This window comes from Thunnus thynnus, chromosome 13, assembly GCF_963924715.1.
Source record: "Thunnus thynnus chromosome 13, fThuThy2.1, whole genome shotgun sequence".
Lineage (NCBI taxonomy): Eukaryota > Metazoa > Chordata > Actinopteri > Scombriformes > Scombridae > Thunnus > Thunnus thynnus.
Genome location: NC_089529.1, coordinates 21,640,323 through 21,652,359, shown reverse-complemented (window position 1 = coordinate 21,652,359; position 12,037 = coordinate 21,640,323). Strand labels below are relative to the sequence as shown.

The window sequence follows — 12,037 nt, the reverse complement described above, 5'->3', positions numbered from 1 at the left end:
TGTGTGTGTGTGTGTGTATCTGGCATTGTTTTCTATATTTTGTTCTCTTTATCTCTGCCTTGTAAAGCACTTTATAATTACTTGTTTTGATAAGTGCTACATAAATAAACTTTATTATTATTATTATATAGATTTCTTTATCTTTATTTCAATATTTATAAGTGATATTTAAGTGAAAAACAAGATGATTTCTATGACTTTTACAGGCTAGATAGCAATTAGCCAATAAAATTTGTGATTGGTTGTTAAATTCTATATTTAAATCAATCACAGCTGCCTTCTTTGAAATATTTTACGAAATATTTTAATATTATTTTTATCATATGTTGAGATTGTATAAAATAAGAAGATCATATTATCGGTTCGTTTCTATTTTCCGGCCGGAAAGGTGATTGTGATACATAAACAGGAAGCGGCCGGGCAGAGTTTTTGGGGAGTTGTTGGACAGCCATTGCAGTGTCGTGGCTCAGTAACAAAACACGAAAAAAAGGAAAGGAGGACCTGGCATTTTTTCTGTGGACCAGGGGGAAACCAATTTACATGATTAGAAGAGCGAACACACTCAGTAAATTAATCTACACCTAAATAACGGGTAAGTGTTCGGATACATTTCCTCCCCAATGATCAGAAAATCATCTTTTATGTTAACGTTTCGGCTACTCGGCTAAGTAAAATTATCCCGGCTGCTAACGATGCTACGTTAGCATTGGCTAACTTGACTCTTATCTTAAAGGCTTAAGATTGGTATAAACTGGAGCTGACTCACTTTTTAAATTCATTTTGACATCTATGTTTATCACTGGATGGAAAATTCTCATTCTATCACAATTGCTCGGCGAAGTATTTCTGATATTAGCCGATTAGCCAACGCAGCTAGTGCAACGTCGCCGGTTAGAGAGTATGACACGTAACTAGTGGCTTCCTGCTAGCCAGCCTGTTAGCCGGCCTCACCCAATCTTTTTTTATAAAATTAGACTTCATGGATTTGTTTAACTTTGAAATGACTCATCGATATTCTGACACATGGGCATTGTTTTAATTTTCTGGTAGTGCTGGAAACTTTTAATATCCATGTATCGTGTAACGTTAAAGGTTAGCTGACGTCGCTGCTGCGTTGACAGTGGATATGATAATTGAATTTAATTTGACAGCCGAGTGTCTCTTTCACTCTATTATGGATTCACTATTCATCACATCTGTATTTATTCACGTCATCTGGCTTAAATCGTAATGTAGATGGGATTTAATAGACACCAAGTCTCCAGGGAGAAACGTGTCTATTACTTATCATCTTAATTTGTGAGCTAACACAATTTTTTTCTCAAGTATAACTCTCATAATGTTCACATAATTAACATATTTTCAAGTCTTCCTTATTTTTAGTGTGATAACACTATAAATGGACACTGAAGACATAGTTTAGAGGGTGAATTGTAACAAGAGAAAACTATGAAAATTTGTAACTTGGTGGTGTTTGAGTTAGTACATCTCCTATTAACTCTTAAAAAATCCTGTGCAGAAAATGTATAGGTTATTTATTCATCTGGTAGGTTTATTTTGTAACATATGCCTCAGAGATGTTGAGTTTAGCTTTGAAGAGCTGAACAACAAACTATTTTTGTCACACTTTTTTGTTATTGTCGATTTAAGGTCATCCTTGTTGATCAGTTTGCACACATCCTGTGAAACAGGTTAAGGCTGCTGCTTTAAAGCAAACTTTCTCTTTTTTCATTGCAACAGACTTAATTGTTAAATATTGGTCTTGTAGGAGCACATATTTGACTGTGGTCGCTGTCCGTAACTGTCAAACAGTTTCACATCCACAGCTGCATCATGCCACACGTGTGAGCATCAGTCTATAACGTAGCCCACACATCAGCCAGCGGGGGCGGGCGTGGGAGCATATGGGACTGGAGTATAGCAGCAGCTGACGTGTAGTTCAGCTGTATTTGCCTGGTCTTGACCTTTGGCTCCCTTATACTTTAGCCCTAGAGTTGTTTGCAAGTTACGTAATCAGGGCTAGAGGTCGGCACAAGCTCACCTTGTTCTGATGCCTCTGAAACTGTCACAGATGTAAAAAAAAAAAAAAAAAAATTAGAAAGAAGATGAGATGAAGTTTTAAAGCAGTGTTTGTGTCTAGCAAACATTGTGGTTTCATTGTGAAAAAAAGTTTGACGTAACCAAAAGCAGCTCCTCTGGTTACATGGAGAGGAAGTTTGTTTTTTTAATCATTGTTTCACAGATTTTCATATTCATGACACTTACAGCTGATATTTGATCACATGTTACTAAAGAAGAGGAGAGAAGAAGCTTGTGTGAATGAGAATGACAAATGAACAAAACAGGAGCTTTTCTACGCAGAAGCTACAAGCTGTTGCATGTTGTCAGTGAGAGAGATGTTGATTTTACACAGTTACAGCAGATCTCAGATCCATTTTGTTTTGATTGAAACGCAATCTGGTCAGTTTAGCTTAAAAGAAAAAAAAAGCTGAGTTTAGGCTTCATTTCCAATCTTTGTTGAAGAAAACCCTCATGTTGCCTGTTGAGGAGATGATGATGTTTGATCATTGCTCTGAATCTTCTGGCCTGCTGTCCAAAGACTCCTGCTGGAACAAGCTAATCATTTGCTGTAGAAGCCAATCACTGTTCTTATCAGCAGTTGCCAATATCTATCTGATAGGCTGATTGCATATTTATAGAACTCATTGCCGTCACTTCTATTACGTTTGTGGTGAGGGGTGCTCATTGGTTCTTACTGTCTGCTGTTGTCTGATACCTTTAATAATATTCTGTTTGTCTCTTGGTTTTTTCAGGTACTTTCACCTGTAGGCTTTAGGCATGTAATAAATATATATTAATAATTAATATTAATAAAAAATAATAAATAATTTATTCCAACAATGTGCCACTGAAATGAATAACTGTATTACTGTTAAAACGTTTGTGTCCGTATGCATACATTGCAATAATTTGTCAATTTATCTTTATTAAACATTTGAATCTTAGCCTTATATATCATATGATAAGTTTAACGTTACACCTTTCCCTGCCATCCGATGTTTATCTGTGGAGATTTTACAGGTGTGCTCTTAAGGTGCCCCTTAAGTGCTGCTACTGTGAAAACTATTGCAGCTTCAGTATTTTGTCCATGCTGAGGATGAAGAGTCTGTCTTAATCCCCTCCAGAGATTCCCTCCACCTCAAATTAATGCTGACACTCTTTTTTTGATGTACGCTGCACAGTATAGGTAAAAAGTCTGTCCGAGGGAATGGAAACTCGGTGGATAACAAAAATAAATGCAATTTTAAAGTTACTGAAAAATATTTAGAGGGATTGTTAAGGAAAAAGGGACAAACATCAGATGACATCTATCAGGTCACATGGTCTTGGTGAGATTTTGGTCACTCACTGTAGGTTAACGATGAATGTTACAGCCAAAATAATATGTTGCAGCTGTTTTGTTTCTCCTTGCATCTGGATGTCTGTGTGAATTCATGTGTTTGCTTACCTTTCTGTTTTTTGTTTTTTTTCTATATGTTGTTTTTCAGGATTGAACAGCTCCGGATATGGCTTTCATATTTGATTGGATTTATAGCGGTTTCAATAGTGTACTACAGTTTTTAGGTGAGTACTGTTGATCAAACATCCTAACTTATAATTAATTAACTCAATTTTGAAAGCTTTAGAAAGGTTTGACTGCTTTGGTATTTAAGTCATTAATCAAAATGGTGTTACCCTATTGTGAACCACAGTGAACTACTATTAAAATGTTAAAGGGGACATATCACGCTTTTTGGGATTTTCTGTTATTTATATACTGTTATGATGTTTGATTTCTAGTTAAATATGGTCAACGTTCCAATACTTGAGGTGAACCTATGTAGAAATTCTCCCTGCAAATCAAACGCCAGGGCTTCAATGTGCTCTGAATGCTTCGTTCACAGCGTTTTTTTCTACCCTGTCGATCGTCACGCATGCCCACACACCTCCGTCTGTTCCATAGCCTAGGTTGCTAAGGTTTTTCCATGTGTTGTTTGCACTGTCCACTCGCATATTTCAGATCGGATTCTGGCTCAATCATGTACAGATGTATTTGAGAAGTTGACATTTCCAGTAAAGAATGAGAAAAAGCAGTGAAATTCTACTACTATAGTTTGTTTCATAGTTTGTTGACGTGGCCTCCCAAGTGGCCAGATATCATTGGTGATGTAGCTAACCTATCATAAGCTGACCAATCAGAACAGAGTGGGCTTATCAGGAGAAGGGCCTTAAAGAGACAGGAGCTAAAATGACCTGTTCCAGATAAGAGGCTGAACTGAAGGGCTGTGTAAAGGGGCTGAATGAGTTAAATAAGGAATCTTTTGAACTGTAAATCATGCAAAGATATTCCAGCAGAGCCCCAGAATATATATATATAGACTTGGAAATGTGCATATTATGTCCTCTTTAAGTAACATGATGAACTTAGTTGATGATGTGAGAGTCTTATTTATGTCTTTAATGATCACAAGAACAACTTTAATTGTTCCAGCTACTGGTCTTCTTAGACCAGTAGACCTCGTCTTAGACCTTGGTCTTTGAGTGTTCAGTGAAAAGCGGGGCTCAGAGTATTGTGCACAATAGTAGGCTTTGTTCCTAGAAATCCATCCTAGTTGTGGTAGAAGCTTGATAGGAAGAAACAGAGTTTCTCTACAAGTATTGGTTTCCTTTGTGACCTGCAGACACAAATCTGAAACACACGGTTCAGCAGGCACTACTCCTTAAAGGCTGATCCACGCTATATGATTTCCTTTAATTTTCAACAAATGTTGCCTGCTCAGCTAAACACTTTGTAAGGCAAAACACATTAGTTTATTTCCTAATCAAAGGCATCACAAGGCCCCTTTTCACAGTTTCTTGTAATGTGGTCCATGTAGTAAGAAATGAATGAATCAGCATCATCGCTGGTGGCCACCATTCCTTTAAATGCTACTGTGTAGCTTGAAATGGATGTTTTTAGGTCCTTGGTTAGAGCACTAACACAAGCTGTCTAATGAGTTTGATTACCTTTCGGGCCACACAAGCTACTGATGTATGCAGTCATTCTCCTGTAAACTGACTCAACTAAAGGCATCCACTAAATGGCATATGTATTGTGAACATGAAAGACACACAAAGTAAGTGTCTCTTAGAAAGATAACATGATTTCTCACCCTGACTTTTTAAATGTCTCTGTATTCAATGTGTCCATTTGAAATCTAGTGGAAAATCTTATGTGTACCAGCTGCTCTTCTCTCCAGAGTGTGCTGTTCTAGTTTCTATGTCAGAGCTGCTCCTGCGAAGCTGTCGATCCTGTTCTCCCTGTCAGACAGGTAGCATAGTCCTGTGAGCAATGGTGACGTCTAGTAGAGCTGACTCAGTCAAAAAAATTCACAAATCCACTGGGTATCACTATGTTGGCTCAGAGGGGGGTAAACACAAAGCCTTATAATCTTGTCTTTCTAAGTACAGGAAAGTTGAGGAAGGCGTTATCTTAGTTTCACCTTCTCTCCTGTATTCAGTCAGTCGGTTCACCAATATGAGAGGACTGAAAAGTGTAAATCGTGTCCGTTTCCCTTTGAAACAGAAAGCACTTAAGTGCATTTTAAGTAAATAGTTTTATTGTGAGGATTTGTGTATTTTCATCAGTGATCAAACGCCACTCCTCCAAGGAATTACAAATCAATCACTATGTATTTTTTCCAACTAGACACAACAGAGAATATGAGAGCATAAGTTAACTCGGGCAACTTTTTTTTGTTCATTTAAATGTGTAGTAGATATCAGAGCATATCAAAATCAGTAGGTGGAGCACTCTACCTGTGCAGCTGTGTGTGTGAACTGAGTATCTAGTGCATGCCTGAGAACAGGTCTGAGCTTGACAGTTGACAGTCAAGTGTCACCTTTTATACTGTAAAGACTGATTTTTGTTTTTCAAACCTAAGTTTTTAAGCCATGACAGACCTTCAATGTAGACTGTTTTCCAAAGATTTAAGCATTGAATATTTTGATGTAGCCCATCTAAACTCGATCTACGGTGTCCAAGCTTCCTTTCTGAAATTCTCCTGGCTTCCTTTCAGGACTGTACAAGAAATCCGGCAAGTTAGTATTTCTTGGCCTGGACAATGCTGGCAAAACGACACTACTGCACATGCTCAAAGATGACAGATTGGGACAGCATGTGCCAACTTTACATCCAAGTGAGTCGGTGTTACTATGTCACACACATGCACATCCACGCACACTCTCAGTCATGTGTTCAAAACCACCCATGCAGATTATCCATGGACATGTTTGCCATTTTTTAAACAAGGCACTGTTGAACGGATGTGATATGACAATAAGTATAGTATTGGTAATATATTCAATCATGCTTCATATGTGAGCCAACACTCTAAACTCTTTTGTACCAGTGACTTCACCTGTGATCTCTTCTTCCCTCCTCCAGCCTCGGAAGAGTTGACAATTGCTGGCATGACTTTCACCACCTTTGACCTTGGAGGCCACGCACAAGGTGTGTGTGTTTACTAATTTTTTTGAGTTTATTCATCAACGTATGTTTTAGTGAAGCTCTGATACCACTCTTTCACTGCTGAAAATAAAAGGAATGAGATATTAACAGTTTTAATTCTGGCAAGTCCCACATGTGGGGACAGGGAGCGCACAAAGTAAATTCCTTCCTTCCAACACTCTTGCTAACATGAGGTCAATAAGGTATACCATTGTAGGGTCAGTGAATGCATAATGTGTATTATAAGTAGACAGACCAGACAGTGAGAAACTCATGTTTGTTTTTGTGTTTGTTTGTGTGTTCACACAGCCCGCAGAGTGTGGAAAAACTACCTCCCTGCCATAAATGGTATTGTCTTCCTTGTGGATTGTGCAGACCACACCAGATTGGGTGAATCAAAAGCAGAACTTGATGTAAGTACCCGCTACCTGCTTGGTCACAGTTTGGTTGTAGAGCTGTGTTTTTGGCAGCGGAAATCTCCTAAATGTTCACAACACACGTTTTGGGTCAAATATCCGTTTGCTGGTGTCTACAGCACCAGCAAAGTTGAGATAGAGGCAGGTTAGTTGGTAATTCACAATCAATTTGAAAAATTGTTGTCTGTCTTGTTAATTCTTTTAAATCTGTGGATTTTTTTTTTACTGTTGAAGAAATGCTGCCCATCCAAGTAGATTATCACAAATTAGTAATTACAAGCATTTTATTAAAGTGGCTGATTTAAAACCAGACTTACAGTAAGTGTCAGTCCCTCAGAAACAGAGCTAGATTGTTTTTTTTTTCTACATTCACCTTTCAGAGAGAATTTTTAATAAATGTGCAAAGAGGAATCCAGTGCAGAGGAGGCAAAGATATGAATTTCTGCTCTTGCAATAGCTCATGAAATACGATCTCTGTTTGAGGGCATTTTTGCAAGTTGAATAAGGTGACAGCTCATCACAGCACTGTTGCATCTCCTACAAAAAATCATGCTATGCAATTGCTCTCTAACATGTACAGATATAATTCAGTCCAGTTCATATTCATATCACAAATGTAAATCTGGAAAATTTTGAAAATGACAATTTAAAGGAGAAATTGATTAGTGCTCACAAAATCACTCATGGAAGGCATTAAATGTCTCTCAGTTGATGATATGTAACAACAGAGTATCCAAGGGTAGATTTTTTCCTTTTATCATCATGAGGATAAAAATGAAAGCATCATTGTAATACCTTGTCTACCTTCCCAGGCATTAATGACAGATGAGACCATTGGAAACGTGCCTATCCTGATCCTGGGCAACAAGATCGACAGACCAGAAGCCATCAGTGAGGAGAGGCTGAGGGAAATTTTTGGATTGTATGGACAGACGACAGGCAAGGTAAGTAGACATTCATCTCTCAGGACAGTGAGTTATACCCTTTTTTGGGGGCATCTGATCCTAATTATGATAAGTCAGACAAGTGTATATAAAATAAATACTTCCTTGAAAGAAATGTCAGGTTGAAGGTTTTTCAGTTATGTTGTCAAAATAACTAATTAAGCAACAGTCAACCCCACAACTGTTTTGATCATATATTGCTAAATCCTGATTGGTAAATGGAAGTACATGACATCACCTTTTTCCAACAGAGCCCCGCCAACTTCCAATGAGTGGGAATAGCACAGAAAAAAAACACCAAAAATCATCTAAACTGTTCCAACTCGGCCAGAAATGTTGTTTTCTTGTGAGAACTCATCACTCGTTGTAAAAGCTAATTAAGAAAATGGGTCATCAGGGCCGTTTAGCATTAAAAAGAAATCTACCAAATATTAAGTTTTAGTTTGCGGGGTAAAGTATTGTCTTACAGCAGTTTAATTCTGCAGCTCTTTGCCGAGAGAAGCTTAACTCTCCATTTTAGCTTGAGCACATTTACATATTCAAAAAAAAAATGCATTTAAACCCAGAGCTCGCCCTTGATCTCTTTGGAAATTACAACTTCAGGCACACTACATGACTAGAGTTGATTTCTCTTCTTAAATGTCCTTATAACGAGGGCCCAGATTGGAGTGGATACAACGTGGATTTAGTGTAACTTTTTCCTGCTTTTCTCTCAGGGCAACATTCCCATGAAGGAGCTGAACACGAGACCACTGGAAGTGTTCATGTGCAGCGTGTTGAAGAGGCAGGGCTACGGCGAGGGCTTCCGCTGGCTCTCCCAGTACATCGACTAAAGCGGCCAACCCCGTAACACACCAACAACACCACCACCATCGGGGGGGGAGGGGGGCGTGCTAATCCCAACCACTCAAGACGCCCACCGTTGCCACCAGTACCATCATACTCAGCCCCATGTTCGGTTAAACAAGTTTGCCTCCACCTTCAGAGAAACCAGTACAACTTGATCCCAATAGACTTTTATTGGTCGAACACTTGGTTCCGCACTTACAACATTCATACCTGTACGCGCGTGCACACACACATACATAGACATACACACTCGTTCCTTCACACTCTCTTTCTTTTTCTAAGAGAGTAACATAGCATCGGTTCTACAGCAAAGGGTGTTCAAATTCAAACGGATGAATCTTTTCTATATTGTGTCTGTCGTTTGCTGCCCTCTCTCTCCCTCCCTTCCTGCCATCTGTTGAGTGTGATGATAGATGCATTCTAACTGTAAATCTGTACATGATTCCATTGGTATATCAACAATCCCTGATGCCTCTCCCCCCTTTTCTTCAACTCATTTTGAGCAATGACAGAGCAACATAGTTGTATACATTGGGGTACACTTTTTTAACAGTAGAGACATTAATTCAACATTATATTTAATCATCACATTTTGGTTTGTCCTGTTTTTTTTGTTTTGTTTTGTTTTTTTACATGATTTCAATAAATAAAACGTGGCCACATATACAGCCCCCATTATAGACATGCGGCTGTTTCACCCATTTAAAATCAACCAGTGCATTTATCTTAGTGTAACAGAAATTAGATCCATCTCTTTAAGTTACTGGGAAGTTAAAATACTTTTGTTCCAGACTTCTATCTCACGGGCACAGTAGCACTGAGTGGATCCGAGTAGTCTGTGGGCTCCCTTTTTTTTTTAAAGAGAAGCATGGGGTGGTAGAAAAGCAAATGGGAAGAGATTTTTAATAGAGAATAATACTGGCTATAACCCCAGCAAAGTTTGTTGAAATCGTGTAGATAGCACAACAGTCAGTTGCTTCAAAGAAAACTATTTAAGTAAATGACAATTTGGAATAACTAGCTTGAAAATAACATGCGGTGAAAGATGAAGGGAGAATAAACAGATGGTTGTAACATCTAGTGTTCGCCAATATTAGGAGTCCATGTATTTTCCAGCACAGACTTTTTTTTTTTTTTTTACAGGGTGAATCTAGTGACCAAGCGTAGATAACGGAGGACACAGTCCCACAGTGGGAACAGGTAGATAGGCCTAACACACCTATAAGAAAGGGACCATATATATGAAATGTACATGATCACCGTACATGGATTTTGTACTTATAGGTGGTATCCTTTTATCTATGTGCATTACCAGAAACTATTATGCATGCCTTGTTCTTTTGATTTTTAATGACCATTATTCCAGACAGTACAACATGTTGGAAGAAGATGCCAAAATTTACAATAAGAGCTGATTGTCATGTTTGTTTGTTTTTTTTTTTTTTTAAAGGAAACAATGGAATTGCGCGTAATACACACTTTTTCTGTCCCTGTCCCTTTGTGTCTCTTTCATTCCCTCATGACAACGTGATGAGCTGTTCCAACAAGGGGTGGGACTTGCTGTTGTTTGCATCATTAAAAAAATGTAATAAATGTTTGCAATGAATAACAGTCTTTAACATTGATCCATAACACAGGCTGTTCTTTGTTTGGTTTTTTTTTGGTCACAATTCTTTGGTGAGATGACTATATTTGATTCTTTGACATTAAATTGACAGCAGCTGAAATGTCTTTGTTAGACAGCTTGAATATGGAGTAGGCTTACAAAGCAGCACATATACAGTTAACTGTAAAGGTTATGTAAATAGCAAACTAACTCTATATTGTACCTCCGTACAAGCACTGCACTATCAGGCCACTAGATGGTGCTCATGTAAAGGTGTATTTTAGCTTCATTCTTTACACAGAGGATCATATTTAGTATAAGTGGCAACAAAGGAGTTTTTTAGAACAGACAAACATTATTGTTGAACAGGAAACATTTCTTTTTCTCCTGTTCAAGTTTGCATTTAGAGTTTTACAGGTGTGCCAGTGTCTGAAAGGCCCACACCATTGGTTTTATCCCAATAATGAAATTGATGGAGTGAGTTTCCTTAAGCATCACATGCATTTTCTTTTGGATTTACATTTCAAGCAGTCAATGGTTTTATTTTAGTATTTTACAAAAATCACACAACTTCACAGCAAATGCACGGATCTTATACACTTGTTTATTGTAGTGACACATGTTATATAACAGGATGCAGCTACATACTCGTACTTACATGAAAAATTGAGAGTTTTTGGCTGAACAGGAACCTTTATTATACATGAATCGAGCAAAGCACCATATTATTTACACAGTGTGTTGCGTACTGGTGTTACTGTTTGTCTACAAGGTTTCCATTTCCAGCAACAAAACTTGTGAATGCAGTAATATTGACCAGCCAGCTATAAATACTTGAATGTTGGAGGTTCAATGAATGCATCAAGGAGAGTTTTGAAAAACTGTCGATGCTCCCACCTGCAGCATTACTCTGCAGAGGTTGTTGTTGCATTAAAAATAGGACATCAGTCTAAAAACATATGTTATGAAAAATGATTATTAGTAATGTTTACACAATTCATTAAAAAAAATGGTAAAACGGCCACATTCTAACACACACAACACCCGCATAGCTCCTCTCTTTCACATTAGATCATCTGCAAAGTCTATGTCTTTTCCATGCACATCACAGCACTTTCCAGTCAGGATATCAGCCAGGCAGACTCCCACAGCTATCAGCGGGGAGAAGACAGTCAGGACAACAGCCAGCAGCAGATGCCCACACACCCCACAGTGATACTTCTCTGTCTGAGCTGCTCCATCACTCTTACCCCTGTCGCCTCCCCCCTCCAGGGCTGCACTCACAGTGGGGACTGAGGCTCTGCTTTGGGGCTGAGGTCCGAGACGTTGGTGGCGAATGTCTGAACAGGTTTGTGACCCGTGTGGCTGCCCTGGCTGAAGCACAGTCTGGATGGACTTACTACTGCCTGTGTGACTGAGGAAAATGTCCTGTTGGCTTGATGGATCTGAGGGGATTGTGGAGCCATGAGCACCCAGAAATGGAGCTCCATGGCCTGGATGCAGTGCTGAGGGTGTCCCTGGGCGGGTTTGCTGGGTGCAGGACAGAGTTTCTGTTCCCGGTACAGGGGGAGACTGACTTGGCATGATGGAAGAATATGTGATGAGGAGGATTTTCAGCTGGTTGGACTGTTGTTACAGAAAAGACTGTTGTTTATGGAAAAGATGGAAGAATTTTATTACGATTAGAGAAAAA

The 12,037-nt window shown here is 38.7% G+C and overlaps 1 protein-coding gene across 1 annotated transcript; it reads left to right on the top strand.

Annotated features, from left to right (window-relative positions):
* The first annotated feature begins 424 nt into the window (after window positions 1–424).
* sar1b (secretion associated, Ras related GTPase 1B) lies at window positions 425–10,375 on the top strand. Its single transcript, XM_067608600.1, has 7 exons — window positions 425–592; window positions 3,549–3,624; window positions 6,099–6,218; window positions 6,467–6,532; window positions 6,839–6,942; window positions 7,758–7,889; window positions 8,606–10,375. Exons 2-7 carry the CDS (start codon window positions 3,567–3,569, stop codon window positions 8,720–8,722), a joined length of 597 nt encoding a protein of 198 aa, XP_067464701.1. The 5' UTR covers window positions 425–592; window positions 3,549–3,566; the 3' UTR covers window positions 8,723–10,375.
* The last annotated feature ends 1,662 nt before the right edge of the window (window positions 10,376–12,037 follow it).

What these genes read in the sequence shown, in the direction of transcription:
- sar1b (XM_067608600.1), top strand. Translation starts at nt 3,567, where the DNA reads ATGGCTTTCATATTTGATTGGATTTATAGCGGTTTCAATAGTGTACTA. An exon ending in TAGTGTACTACAGTTTTTAG is followed by an intron (nt 3,625 to 6,098) that starts GTGAGTACTGTT and finishes GCTTCCTTTCAG; the next exon opens with GACTGTACAAGAAATCCGGC. An exon ending in TGTGCCAACTTTACATCCAA is followed by an intron (nt 6,219 to 6,466) that starts GTGAGTCGGTGT and finishes TCCCTCCTCCAG; the next exon opens with CCTCGGAAGAGTTGACAATT.